This window comes from Camelus dromedarius, chromosome 10, assembly GCF_036321535.1.
Source record: "Camelus dromedarius isolate mCamDro1 chromosome 10, mCamDro1.pat, whole genome shotgun sequence".
NCBI lineage: Eukaryota > Metazoa > Chordata > Mammalia > Artiodactyla > Camelidae > Camelus > Camelus dromedarius.
Window position 1 is genome coordinate 74,984,816 of NC_087445.1, and position 14,791 is coordinate 74,999,606.

Below are 14,791 nucleotides of genomic sequence, written 5' to 3' on the forward strand. Positions count from 1 at the left end.
TTTTTTAAGAAACCCCAGCAGTCTCCCGACCCTGAGGTCAGGAGTAGTGGCTGCATTGTATGGGCCAACGGTGGGCTTGGAGAATCATGGGGAGGGATCTGGAAGATAGGGGTTTGTGCCTCCAGCTTCGCCATCAATCATGATTTAAGCTGGTCTCAGAGATGAGCTCGGCTGGGTAAGGGAATAGAGGGACATCACCCAGTTTGACCTGAAGTTATACTCCCTTTGGCTTCCGGTGTTGCCCTAGCTTAACTTCCTTGTGAGTTCAAAGCCAAAGGTGGCATTGCCCATCTGAGGCAGGGTGTGCATGTCCTGTCACTGGAGACTCAAAGGGCTTCTCTAGGGAAAGGGGGGCCCTCGGGGGTCAAGGGTCAATCTAATCCTGGCAGCCTGGTCACACCTGGGATCTTTCAAACTCCCTGTAGCCACGATTTCATTCTTTTTAAAAAATTATTATTTGAGAGAGGAGGGTACAACTCAGTGGCAGAGCACATGCTTAGCACGCACGAGGTCCTAAGTTCAATCCCCAGTACCTCCGTTAAACAAACAAACAAACAAATCTAACTAGCTCCCCCAAAAAAGCAAAACCTGAAAAAAAGTTAAATAAATAAATACAAATTATTATTTGAAGAGCTAATTGTCTTTATTCAACAATTCACAAGTCAGGTAGCATTCCAGCTAGCAAGTAGAAACGTGTGCCTGGTGACTTCATTCTTAAACCCTCACAACAGCCCTGAGAGGTGGGTACTATTATTGTCTCCATGGTGCAGATGGAAAAGTGAGACGCAGAGGGATGCACAAGGAAACAAGCGGCAGGTGGGGATTCTAAACCCTGCTCGTGAATGCCAGGCTTCCTGCAAACGTGGTCAAAGGCTCACACAGGGCCTGGACCACCGTGCCTGGCTCAGCAACCACCCTACAGACGCCTGGCTCAAGACCCTGGGGGCCCCCAAAGACACTTCCAAAGCAGCCGAAGTTGCTGGGTGGTTAGAGCTTTGTGGAGAGGTCCCTGCTGAGACAGGGGCCCGGAAAGGAATGGGACTTGTCAAGCCATAGAACTGCGCCATCAGCAAATTTGGATTCCGGAATTAGCAGGGTCAAGTTGAGAGGAAATCTGATACAGAGCTTTTGTTTTCCAGGTTAAAAAAAAACTTCTGGGCATCCTCCACTGGTGGGATGCTAGAAGCCATGTCCTTCTGACTCAGATGACATAAAAAGAAACCAGCTGGCTCACATCTGCACACACTGACGATGGTGGACAAGGAGCAGGGTGGGACCAGGAGGCAGAGTTGCCGAGGGGCAGCCCAGCTCAGGACAAAGGCTCACGAGGACCCCGTGGGGTTGAGGAACCCTCCTGGGAACCGGGGCAGCATGGGTTAAGCATGGACATCCTAGAGGTCATGGGTGACAGTCGGCAAAAGTCCACAGAGCCAGGGAGCAGTGTCAGCTGCGAGCCGTCTCCATCCATTATGCCAAGTGCCATTAGAGTGAGAAATCGAAGTGGGTTCCTAAGATGAAGAGTCAAACTTGATGAGCGATGGTACCTGCAGCTGTCTGGAGAGCCCCAATCCCGACGCCCTCCTTTGGGCAGAAAAACTGACCAAGAGGAGTAAGAGAGAGAGGGATGCTGTCTCGCAGCCAGGAGTGCCTGACAGCCCAGACCGGGGCAGTTAGGAGCCGTGCCCCTCGGGGCCTATTTGGCAGGACCCAGACCAGGGGCCAAGGGCCAGGGTCACAGGGCCCTTAGAATTCAGGGGTTGCTGGCGGAGCAGTTTCTATGCCACAGCAACCTCCTGGTGGTGGACGATTTAATGAGGAAATTGTTGCCTGCTGCACAGGCCGTGTGTGTGTGTGTGTGTGTGTGTGTGTGTGTGTGTGACTGAGACAGAGAGGATGCCTTTCTGTTTATGTGTTTCTCTCTCACTGTGGGCTGTCTTTCAGAATTTCCAGCTGCCTTTTGTTACAGGGCCTTTTGCTCTCAGCCTGCCCACGTGGACATCAGCCTGCCCAGGATTTTGCATGTTTGCCTGTGGGGGGGACCTGGGTAGGGCAGAGGTGCTCAGAAGGCCACTCTGGCTTGCTGTGGGGAGTGGGAGGGAGAGGGCAGGTATTTCTATAACTGGGTGAAGTATTCTGCAATCAGCACGTGTCTGAGAGGAAGGCCACCTCATCCTGGAGGTCCAGATCCCCTGCTCTGGGAAGAAAGCAAAATGCTTTCCTCTAGGTGAGAAGTCGGGGTGGGAGGGGACCTGCAGGAGGAGTGACTGACAGTGCATGGCCAATGGCTGGTCCCTCCCCCTCCCTCCTGGCTGGTGAGAACGTCCACCTGCCCCCCTAGCCCAGCCTGTGCACCTGGAGGTGGGGAGGATCCAGGTGAAGGAGCCTACCGGCGAAGGCAGGCATGGCTCCTTCCTCAGCTCCCCTGCTCTCCAGCCCCCTACTCCCCTACTGATTGCTGGGTGGGATGGGGGTGGGGATTCAACTTCCCAAGAGCAGATTTGGGAGACGAGGCACTGGGGAGGAGAGCTGGGGCTGGCATCCCTGTGTATTTCCCACACTTGATGCACCCCATTTTCTTCTGGCACCAGCGCTGTCCTCTACTGGGTCACAGGCTCCCCTCATCACTGGATGGAGGGCCTCCTCCAAAGGAGACAGCAGGTCAACAATTTTTCCAGCACTTAACTCTGCCAATGTGGAAGGATTCCTACATGTCTCTCAGTGAATCCTCCCCAGGCCCCTGGAAGTAGGTGCTCTCATTGTCCCCTTGAGAGATGAGGAAACGCAGGCTCAGAGAAGTGGGAGGAGAGGTCTGGGTCCCCACGAGCCTGAGTACCATTGTTCCTGATGCTCATGGTTCGAACTTTCCTTGTCTCCTTTCCTGAGAGTTAGGACTTGCCTCTTCAGTGACTTGGGCTTGTCCAGTGTTTTTTGGTAACGCTGCCAAGCCGTTACTAACACTCATGCTGCTCCTACACACATGCTCGTATATGCACGTGTGCGTACATGTATTCACACGCATACACACTCACGTTTTCCCAGACTCCACAGCCCTGGCTTACAGTGGTCTGGCACAAAGTAGGTGCTCAGTAAAACTCTGCTGGGTGCACAGGCAGCTTGACATCTGCAACATGGACAATCTAAAGGCAAGACTCAGAGACTGTGTCACCATTTGCATCCCTGGGACACTGCAGGGCGCTGGAGCACAGGAGGTGCCCTGCAGGGAGGTGTCCCCTGAGACCTGAGCTGGCAGGACCAGGGTGGTGACCTGCCCACTGAGAGAGGGAGGTCAGGGCTCTTTTGCACCCCATCTCCCAAGCTGAGGAGTCCCAGCGACTCTGGGATGCCCAAGGGCAGCAGTCAGTTCTGCCTGTGGGGCCTGAGCACCGGAGACCTGCTGTCTGCAGAGGGCAGTCTGGGCTCTGGGCTGAAACCTAGGCTGTCTGCTGGTCCCCCTGGGAACTTGGAGCGGGGCTTCCTCCTTGGAGCAGCCACCCCCACCCTCGAAGGAGCCGAGCAGCTTTGCTGGAAGGAGCCAGGCTCTTCCTCTTGGGCTGAGCTCTTTCCCGGCCAGGCTGCCTGGGGCTCAAGACGGACAGGGCTGTGTAGAGAGGGAAGGCTTGGAGGGGATGGGGCAGGGGAGAGACTCCGCAGTCAAAGGGAGGCAGCCCTTGCCACGCCCACCCGTTCAGCAGAGCCTGTTCTGATCCCCAGGCACTCGCTTGCTGTGTGCCCTGAAGAAGCCACCGAACCTCTCTGGGTCTCCAGGCCTTCTGCTGACAAATGGGAACTGCAACACCAGTTCCCTCCCAGGGTCATGGGGAAGAAAACAGTCCTGGGATAGTAAGCTTAGGACAAAGACCACACATTAGTGAGCACGGCCATGAGGCCTGGGTTCAAATACTGGCCCTGCTCCAACCCGTAACCGAATCACCCAGCACACACTCCACCTCAGTGTTTGCACCTGCACAGCGGGGAGGATGGAAGCACCTTTCCCGGGCCGGTGGCACAGCAGCGGCGTGAGGGCACCGGCAGGCCGTGCGCACCACGCCGGCCGCGGGAAACCAGAGCCACCTTGTGTTAAGCGCTTTCTAGAAGCCAAACAGCTTTCAAGCAGTCGCTCATTAAACCCTGACATCGAGCCCAGGCGTTGGATGCTATCATTATCCCCATTTTCCAGCGGAGAAACAGAGGCTGAGCAAGATGAGTCCTTTGCCCGCGGTCACACAATAGGAAATGGTGAGACGGAGCGTGAGCCCAGGGCTGCTTGATTCTGAAGCCCTGAATCCCCACTGTGACTATAACCAGTGCTCCTCAAGATCTGAACGGAACCCTTGAAGTTGACCCATCATCCCATTTTACAGCTGAGAAAATCGAGGCCCAGAGAAGGGAAGAGGTTAGCCCAGTCACAGAGCAGCTGCTGCTGGAACCAGGCTTACGACTCCCACAGTTACTGCTCACATTTACTGAACACATACTATGTGCCAGCTTCTAAGTGCTCTACAGCATCCTTGCATGTAAATTTTACATTCCCCTAGGAAGAGAGAGACTTTTATTAGTCCTATTTTTCACTCGAGTAAACTGAGGCAGAGAGGGACAGTAGCTTACTCAAGGTCACACAGCTAATTAACAGGCGAGGTAGGACTCACGCCAGAAGAGTCAAGCTCTAGAGCCCTTATCCAATGCCACTTGTAGCCCCACCTCCCTGCAGAGCCCAGGCTGGCCTTGCCTTGCAGCCCAGGGCCCAGGCAGCCAAGGGAATGTGGTCTGCAGGGTTGTTCCTGGGGCGTGGCTCCCAAGAGGCAAGGCAGGGCACAGCAGGGGCCCCCAGCTGGGTAGGTGCCACCTGAGCTGCGTTACCCAAAGAGACGGGCATGGAACTGGGGCTGGCAAGCCCAGACGGCCCCAAATCCATTAGCCCCCTGCCTCTGCAAAGAGAAGTTTATCCAACAAAATGCAGACGAGCAAAGAACACGTTTTGCTTTATGTGTCTCTTGTTGTAGGCAGTGCACATCTTGGGAGATGTGTGGATGAAAGGCACCATATAAAATGCAATCAATTATGAATCACCATTACTGAATTAATCACATGTATGATTAATACAGTAATAATAATTAATGGGAGTGTGGTCTGGAGATTAGAGCAGAGAACTGGCAGGGAGGAGCTGGGAAGCTTCTTACAGTTTCTGCCACTGCCTGGAGGTGTCACCTTGGGGGATGCCCTGGGCCTGGGTCTCAGTCTCTCTCCTCCTGTGGAAGTACGGGGCCCAGGGATGCCTGCAAACCCTTAGATGGTCCTGGGCTGGTTCCCAGGATCTTACCATCTACTTACAGCGTATCTCAACTGCTCAAGGTCAAGGGAACAAATCCAAATCTTGTCTGGCATAACTGAGCACAGAGTGAACCAAGAAGAGGGTGGGAACGTGGTGGGGGTGGCTTTTGAGCTTACACTTGACTTTAATCAGTGGTGTGAGCTAATTTTATCTGCCCATCCTTTAGTCTGCCTGCATTGGGATTTGCCTTCTCTTGGAAATCCCCAGAGGGGCTGGACCTCATTGCATTACCTCACATTGCAAAGCTGGTGGAGCATTTTGGAGTGCGACTTTATAATTTCCTGTTACCCGTCTATCCCATCCACGCATATTCCTCACTGTAAAGGACTCAAGCAACAGACAAAGAATATGTATGTAATAAAGCAAGTCATTCCCCCATCTCCCCTGCTCATACTTTGGTGTCTTTATTTTACATATAAATATATGTGTGTGTGTGTGTGTGTAGAGATATGTATATATCTTTCTCTATATGTAATCTCCTTTGTTTAAGAAAACATAGATGGAATAAAATTAAATGCATTTTTCTGCAGATGTTTTTTGATAGTAGATTCCACATACACAATTCAAATTAACACTGTGCAGTGAAGCCAAAATCCCCCCAATGAAGAGGACGATTAGGCTGCTGTGAGGGGGACCCAGCAATTATTGGGGGGTATTCATTAACGCTCTCCTGCCCCTGGTAGTCAGCTTCTTTTCATCCCTGCAGAGAGGTCATTTGTCATGAGATACTTTAATGAAGTTTAAAAATGAGCGTCCCTTGACCACCTGGTCCCTACATGGCTGGAATCTTATTTGTTTCCCATCTTGGAAGATAAGCACTTTATTTGTCACTGGAAAGGAATGCTGGCTCCTGGAGACTGCCAAGGTCTGCTGTCAACTCAGGACCACTGCACAGGGACCACATTCCGGGGTAAACGCACTCATCATGCAGATGGAGGAACTGAGGCTCCGAGTGGGGAAGTGACCACCCCAGATCACGTAGCTAGTTCAGGGCTGAGCCAAGAAAAGCCCATTATCCTGATTCTCGGGTCAGCGCTCTTTCCACGATCCTATAATTTCGAGATTATGGGGGGACCAGAAGACAGGTTCAGGATTAGGTCCCTGAAAAAGCCTCTTGGCATCAGCTTGTTGGAGAGGCAGGGAGTACTGGGGAGAGGAGGGCGGCAGAGGTGATTTAAACATTGTTTCCCAAGGCACAGAGCTTTGCACATGGGTCAATTAAACCATCTGGGAAATAACAGAACGTCCCAGCCCCTCCACTGTGTTTAGGCAAACCACAAATAAGAAGCACCCTCCTCTATGTCCTGTTGGCTGTCCTGACAGCATCCAGTCTCAGTGATGATGGAGGAGCAGGGCGTTTCCCAGGAATTGATGACCCTGCCGGGGGGTGACGGCAGGCTGAGGGCCGATCCCGGTCATCACTCACCCTGCCTGCGTGGGAGCCCCACACTGTGCCCTTCACTGCTGCCTGCAGGCCAAATGCTTAAAAATCAAATTGCTGAGATGTGTTCTCCTCCTGCAAGAGTTTCCTCCTGCTGGACGCTTTGAGGCCAGGGAGCAGGTAAGCAGGGGCTGGCGGGCATCTGGACAGCTTTGGCGGGGTGAGGGGCTGTCCAGTGGGAGGGATTTGAAAGCAGTTGCAGGAGGAGGCACTCGAGAGCCTTGTTTTGCCTGCTCCTTGGAGAAGGAAAGACTCACCATTCACATCTCACAGATGGGGAAACTGAGGCCCAGAAACAATGTCGTGCCCCAAGTTACCCAGTAAGTCGGGGGTGTCAGAGCACCACCTGGAGCCTGAGAGCCCTTCCTGCCTGGCTGGAGTCGTTCTCAGCTGTGTGACCTTGGGCAAGTTGATTAACATTTGGGACTTTACCAATAGGAGTTAAGTCACAGGTCTGTTGGGAAGAATCAGTGGATAATACACATAAACTGGTTTGCATGGATCCCGGCACAAAACAGGTATTTGATAAATGTTAAATTATTATTATTATTAAAGCAGATGACAGTCTTTAATTCTGCATCCTCTGCCTGTTCTGTGACAACGGTCTCCATGTTACTTGGCAGCACAGCCCTCTCTCCAAGGGTAGGGAGAACTAAGAGCAAGGAAGGGTTAAGGTGAAGGTAAGAGGTGGCAGAGGGGTGGAGCCCTCAGGTACCACATCTCGCTTCTATTCCTGACACCCCCTGTGACCTTGGGCCAGTCCCTCTCTCCCTCTCTCTCTGTCCTCAGGCTCTTTGTTTTTGATGCATCCAAATGGCAATGCTGGCTGCTTCAGCCCTGCAGTCAGAACCCACCCGGAGGAAGGCCAGGAGGACCTGAAAACCACATGTCCCCCTGCAAGATGCAGGAACCTGTCCCCACAGGCCTGGGAGGCAGCCGGGAAGGAAACCTCCAGGGGGTTGAAGAGCCCAGGGCTGCCCAGTGATGCCAACTCCTTGGCCTCTGCCCTGGCCCCTGCAGGAGTCCTCCCACACCCTCCTCCCAGGCTTCCCAGAGAGTGAGGCCCCTCCTGCCCCCCTACTCCGCACTCCCTCCCGAGCTGGCTTGGCTCCTTCAAAAGCAGGGCCCATCAGGGTGGAGGCGGCGATGTGTCAGCTGGTATTCAGTGTGGCTCAGATCGCTCCCCCTCCCCATCTCCCCAAATCCACCCACCCACCCCTTTACCCACTGCTTGGGGCCTTCTGGGTGGCAGCACTTCACAGAGGGAGACAGAGCAGCAGCCTTGAGCCCTTGGCTGTTGGGGGTGGGCGGACTGACTCACTTGGCCCCCTCCCTGGTGCCGATGGGGCAGCCCCCACACCCACCGGCGCTGGCACCCGGTCAGGCCCCTGGGATCTGGAAGAGAAAGCTGCAACCCCGCGGCGCCTGACCCGAGCTGGCTGGGGATGAGCTCTGCGCTCAGGGACCCGCTGGCCCCAGGGCCGGAAGGAGATGTGTAGGCTGCGACCCCCCCAGAGCAGGCTCGCTCCCGCGGCAGCCTGCTGGAGCCACCCTGGCCGCGGACCCGCCGGGACGCCCCTGCTCGCGGCGCCCCTCCCCGGGCCGTGGCGCGTCCCCCGAGTCTCGCAGTATTTTCTTCCTGCACCTTTAAGAAGACCGTTGCTCCGTGGTGGGATGGTGTGTTAAAGCCACACAGAGGAAGTTACGCAGCCCGGATCAGACCGAGAGATAAAAGCCCCGATGGTGATCGTGAGTGATGGCAAGAGGATTTAGCCTCGGCATTAACTTGGAGCGGAGTGCAGGGGGGCAGTGAAACGCCCCGCCATCTGGCCCGCGCCGCGCCGGGGGGATGCCCCGGCGCCCCGACGAGAGGCTGCGAAGCCCACCCGGGCCGGGGGCTGCCTGGTGCCCGAGCGCGGGTCCTCTCCGAGCCGCCCAGGGGGCCCCAAAAGTTTGCACTTGTTAGCGGCGACCTCCCGCTCGGCCGGGGCGGGCGATGCGGGCGGCGCGGGCGGCCCCCTCCCCCGGCCCGCGTCTCCGGGACGGCTGCGGGTGGCCCCCCCGGCGGCCGGAGGGCTCCCCAGCCCCGATCTGACGGCCACGGCGGCGGCGGCCTCAGCGGCAGCGGGAGCGGCGCGGAAAAGGAGCACCGGCTCGCAGCCCTCCGGCCCTCGCCCCCACCCAGCGCCAGCCAGACGGGGGAGGCAGAGCGCCAGAGGGTGGCGGTCCTCGGCCTCCCGGGTCTCCGCTCCGGGAAGCTGCTCCGAGCTGGGGTAAGGCGGGCGGGGAGAGCCCGGGAGGCGCGGGGGGAGAGATGCTGCAGCTTTGCAAGCCTGGTTTCATTTTTAAAGGGCTTGGGTGACCATGCAGGCTTTCCCGGGGCCCAGGAGCCACTAAAGCAGCCCAGCAAAGGCTCGGATGCAAAAGTTATTTGGTGGCGGCTGTTACTAGCAGAGGACCGGAGTCTCTTGGAGAGGGGTGTGTGAGTGTGCATTTGTAGCAGCATCTTAAAGGTGTAGCTTGTCTTTCTGGCTGCCTTTTCCTCACCAGGGTCTTTTTCCATCGCGTGTGTGAGTGAGTGGTGGGGATGGCTGTTGCAAGAATGCCTGGATGTGTTTGTGAAAAGAAATTAACCCTTCTCTCGCGCCATTCCCCCACCCCAATTTAACTGCCACCATCTAGAGCCACCCCTCTTCCTCCTATCCCCTTCCCCTCTCTCTGAAAACTGGGTGTTTGTGAGTTGCACAGTGAAACTCTGGGTTCCAGCCACGGCTAGAAACTTCTTTCCGTGCCCTGGAGGGCTGAGCTAATGGGGAGGGGTATGTGCCTGGACGGGCTTGGGGACAGTGTGGAGTGGAACCTCCAAATGGGTGGCACGCAGCTGGTGAGAGCAGAGGCTGCGCCGGAAGGCGGGAAGCGGACCTTGGGCTGAGGGGTCCGCCCAATCCGGAGTAAGTTGCCTGCCTGGGGCAGGGGAACAGCGGAGGTAGGGTCGCGCTGGCAGCATCGCTGGGGCAAAGATGCAACTAACTCGTAGGCGCTTTGCTAGGTGCCTTCTAATTAAGGGAGGCGGTGCAAATGAGGGGGCATCCTCGGTACTGGCCGGGCCTTTGTTAAAGGCGTGATTATTAATTGCTCCCGCGGCTTGCACTCAACTTCGGGAAGACAAAAGCAGCCGCCGGATTGCCAGGCACGTCCCGATAGGATGCACGACGTTTGCAGCCGGGACCGTGTCCCTTGGCGGGGAGATGACCCCGCCCGCCTGCCCCGCGCCCCAGCCCCGAGTCCCGGCCCCAGCCGCCCAGCCCAGGCGTCCTCCTCGCGCCTCACGACCCGCGCTCAACTTTTCGGGGCTCCTTGGCCGCCGAGAGGGCGTGGAGGGTGCCGGGAGTCTGATGGGGCTCCCATTCCGGGGCTGGGGGCACCAGCGCGCCGGAAATGGGATGCTCGCTCTGGCAAGGGTGAGCCGGGCACCTACTGGACCCGGCCCGGGGCGGAGGGGCTGGAAGGTGACCCTAGCCCGCGGGGGGGGGTTCCCTCCTGACCTTTTTCCCTCCTGATCCCTGGCACCACTCCCTGAAGACAGATTTCGCCTCCCTCCACTGTCCCCGCTGGGAAGGAAGACGGAACTTCGGGGTGGGCTGGGCCCTGGGAGAAGCCCCCAGGACCCCCTCTCCAGGGACGCCCCCAGGGGCTCTGCGTCCTCCGAGGGAAGTTTCCCCCGAGGCGAGGGCGCAGCTGGCAACTCCGGGAGGAGCCAGCTTCCAGCCCAGCCAGCTCCGAGAGGCGCTAATTCAATAAGACAGAGAAATCTGAGTTCAGAAATCCTGGTAAAATCTAATTTTCGCGTTTTAATACCCTGGCTATCAGCCCCCCTCGGTTCCTGAGGACTCTTAAAAGAAAATAGAGCGCATTGATTCTATTTGTTTCTGGGAGCTGCAGTTTCTTAATAATATCAGGTGAAGATTTATTTTCCAAGGAGAAAACCATCCACCAGGATACCACCTCTTACTCTGAAATTTCCCCTCCTGGCTCCTCACTCCCTGCTTTCCACCTAATTATTCTGGAGACTCTTGCATCTCTCCTCCTCCCCGTTTTTCTTTTTGGCAAAACCCGGCAGTAATATTCCCGTGCTGAGCTCACAATCCCCTTATGATGCCAGGAACGCCCCATTGATTGACTAGTTGCAAACACATTTATTACTCCCTGCCCCCCACCAGCAGATTTTGTTGTTGTTAGTTCCCCCCACCCCATTTTCCCGGGAATGCATGGCATTTAAGCCAACGGAACTGCAAAGCAATTAATAGGTTTGCGAGGCGTGCTGCCACGCCGCTTGATCGCCCGGGCCTCCTGGCCTCCAGGTCTCGCTGCCTCCCGACGCCTGGCCGCGTCCAGCGCGGTCCAGGCCTGGAGCAGCCCGGGTCCTGCAGATGAAGGAAGCCCGCGGCTGGGCCCTCCCTGCCAGCCGCAGCCTGGCACCCTGGTGTCCTGCATCAGGAGCGCCCTACCTATTAGTGAACAGTTGGGAGTCCGAGGCTGGAAGAATTAATTAGGGACATGCTGTTTTCTGGGCAACACGAAGCTCAGAGAGAGGCATCCAAACCTTTGCCGGCCGCGCTATTTTATTTTTACTACATTTTCTCAGGTTGTAAAAATAGTCTCCAGGCGAGTTCTTTCTGAGAGTTTTCTAGCGAGGAGCACAATTCGAGGCCGGGCAGGCTCTCTAACACGTTTCTCTTTAAACAGCCAGAGGTGAGATGTGAAAATGTGGTCCCCCTTGGCTCCTCATTCATCTCCATCAAGAACCCTTCAGCCAGAGAGAGGGGCTGCCTTAATGCGGATTTATGATTCCCCCAGCCGGGAGTGTGGGGCACAGGCTGGCGACTTCTCCTGGGGAGGTGCTGAGCGGCCGGCCCTCTTTGGATGATGTCCACCCCTTCGGTTTGTCATTTCTGGCAGGAGTATGTTTGTGTCTGGGTGGAGGATGGAGTTTCATGGCAACATAGTTAACTCTTCAGGACCTTGTGTGTACAATGGCTGAAGAGGCTGTCAGGTGAGAGTCAGGTGAAGTGAGCACCGATGCCGTGGCAGTTTGGGAATTCAGATGCAATAATCATCAACGTAATAACCAGAATTAATAATACAGGCGCTTTTGCTGTGACTCATTGCAGTAACCTTTGCCCTATTGGCTAGTGTTTTGGGCCAGGATCCCACACTGGCTGGACTCAAACTCTCCTGATGATAAATCAAGCATCTGGGAACACACCACGTTACCAGTCGTGTTTTTCACAATGGAACATTCATCTTAGTTATATCTATTTGGGCTTTTAAATAATTACCAGTAGCTTAAAGCAGGAAGGCAATAATCCTAATGGTGACCTGTTTATAAACATACCCTCTAAGGTGATTGCAAAATTTGGGCCTTGATCAGAAAATCTATTATGACAAAGCATTGTCAATTCTGTCAGTCTTCAACATCCCTAGTTTCTTGCAGTTAAAAATGACATTCACCGTATCAGAGTGCTGGAGAGAGGTTTATTGGCGCCTGATTCTTAATTGCTGGCCCAGGGTGTGTACCTGCCCACACGGTCTCCTCTGCACCGAGAGTCAGAGTCTCATCTCTGCCTCCAACAGTCTTGACATTTTGACTTGTCAGTTGTCATATTTTAAAGCAACCATTCAGTCTCAGCTCCCGGGGGTGTTTTTGGAAAGTCACTGACCCCACGCAGGGGCACTTCTGCTGACCCGAACACCCTCGTGAATAAGAGGAAAGCACACCGCCTGTGTCATGAGGGACCCGATCTCCAAATGTGCAACTCCAATGTTAATAAAAATAACCCGGTTTCCTTGGGAGACCTTGCTAATGCAGCCTCATTTTTTTGCGCATTTTGCGGGAGAGCTTTTGTTCTTACACATCTTCGTCCCCCCACTTCTCTATTTAATTTGATGCAGGTGTTGTTGCTAATGAGGTCTCTCGCCTCCCTTCTTACAATGAAAGACAAGCCAGACCCCGGGTACCTGGATGGGTTGGGAGCTCATGTCTCAGAAACTTCATAGTAAGTTGCAGATGGCTACCAGCCAAGGTCAGCTGGCCCCCATTAGTGCCTGTCCCCACCCAAGCCTAGTCAAATAAGCTTCTCCCCAGTTAATACCTCGGTAGCGTTTTTGTGTTTCAATCCAGCCGTGCAATTGTTGTCGCTTTAAGCCCTTATGAAAAGAAATCTCTTTTATTGGTCTGAGATGCCAAGTCCAGCCCCATAGAGGGAACATGTTTGCAGCTAACAGGTACACCTCCTGATTTTATTTTATCTTTACAACACAGGCCGGAGGGTTGTTTTGCAGTTGCGTTGGCACATCACACATTAAGGGCGCTTTAAAGACCTGGATTGATTGGAAGGACCAAAATTAAAAGCAATCTGATCCGGCCTCATGCCAGATCCCTGCGGATTTTCTCCCTATCCCATTTCCATCCACTGTCACAATTTGAGAGTCTGCCTGATTTGATCAGATTCACCTCTGGGAGAGGTGTGATGCCAAGGTTAGGAGGACGCAAAGTTGTGGGCAACTTTGTGATCTGCCCATCAGCAGTCTGAGAAACGCTGGCTCTGAGTTTTCCATATCGGCCTTTTGGAAAAAACAAGGTCCTCGCTCTTTGCAACCTGGCAGCGCTCGAGGCCCTGGGACATCCGGCCTCCGTCGCCTGGTAGATGTGGCATTTCCATGCTGAGGCTGCGAGTCCCGCCTGACCGAGTCACTGCCTCTCCAGGCCCTCTTCGGGCTGTGCCCCTGTGGACTGCGCCGCCATGCTGCACCTGCTGGCTCTTTTCCTGCACTGCCTCCCACTGGCCTCTGGGGACTACGACATCTGCAAGTCCTGGGTGACCACGGATGAAGGCCCCACCTGGGAGTTCTATGCCTGCCAGCCCAAGGTGATGCGCCTGAAGGACTACGTCAAGGTGAAGGTGGAGCCCTCCGGCATCACATGCGGGGACCCCCCTGAGAGATTCTGCTCCCACGTAAGTCAGCCCACCGCTGTTTTGTTTGCTCAGGACAGGTGGGAGGGGCTCTGGGAGCGGACCTTCGGGATGGGTGAGCAGAGAGGGAGGACCAGGATGCAAGGTTGACTTTCTTGCATCTAGGTTTGGGACCAGGTCTCTGTCCCACCTGGGAAATGTGCCAAAGTGAAGGCCAGCCTGAAGATGCTGGGGTCACGTGACATCATCCATGGTGGGGAACTTCTTGGCCAGGTGATCACTAGAACCTCTCGTCTCGGGGAGAACCATAGTAGTCACATTTCCCCAGCCTCACAGGGAAGCCCCACCTCCCCGGTAGGAAGTCAGCATCCAGGGCAGGCAAGTGAGCAAGGTACTACTTGCAAGGTTGCATTCTGACCTCCCTCCATTCGTCCTTTCTGCGGTGCAACCTCCTATTCCATCCAGTCCAACCTGGAAGATTTGCCAGGTGGGGGTATGCCAAGCACCGAGCAGACACTTTGTGGGCAAAGGCTTGACGGAAGTGCAGAGGGGATTCATGAGGGAGCAAGGAGGGGGTCAGACCAGGGCAGACAGTGTGGGCGATGCCCTTTCCAATTCCGTCCCCACGGTCAGTGACCACAGTCAGTGGTTAAGCCAGGGGGCAGGAAGACTTTCAGGTGTCGTCATTTGAGTCCCTAGTTGGAGAAAGACAGGTTCTTAGAGCCATGGCGCACATCAGTATTCAAGTGATATTAACACCAACAACAGCAACAGTAATAACAGCCGGGGTCATTTACGTGAGCCCCTTGAATGGGGGGGCTGAGGGCTCAACACGAGTCATCCCACAGAGTCCTCCCCTCAGCTTGGCCAGACTGATCCTGTGTTGTCTAAAGCGGGCGTTTCGGCAGGTCGGCTCTTGACCCCCGGCGTCTCCGGGCCTCCGTTCTACCGCCGGTACAGTGCGTACACTAACGGCGCACACTCAGGTCGCTCTAAGGACTGAGTAAGCTAATTTACACCAACATGCTCAGAAGAGGGCCTGGCACA

The 14,791-nt window shown here is 55.2% G+C and overlaps 1 protein-coding gene across 3 annotated transcripts in view; it reads left to right on the top strand.

Moving 5' to 3' along the window:
• The first annotated feature begins 8,173 nt into the window (after positions 1-8,173).
• Positions 8,174-14,791, top strand: part of NTNG2 (netrin G2) — a 69,489-nt gene continuing 62,871 nt past the window's right edge. The window contains exons 1-2 of one of the 3 annotated variants that reach the window (XM_031450759.2): positions 8,174-9,043; positions 13,093-13,786. In XM_031450759.2, the coding sequence (XP_031306619.2) occupies positions 13,574-13,786 (213 nt within the window). In that variant the 5' untranslated portion in view covers positions 8,174-9,043; positions 13,093-13,573. Of the gene's footprint in view, positions 9,044-9,295; positions 9,722-13,092; positions 13,787-14,791 lie in introns of those variants that run through there. The other 2 variants (XM_031450762.2, XM_031450760.2) reach the window with 2 other exon arrangements.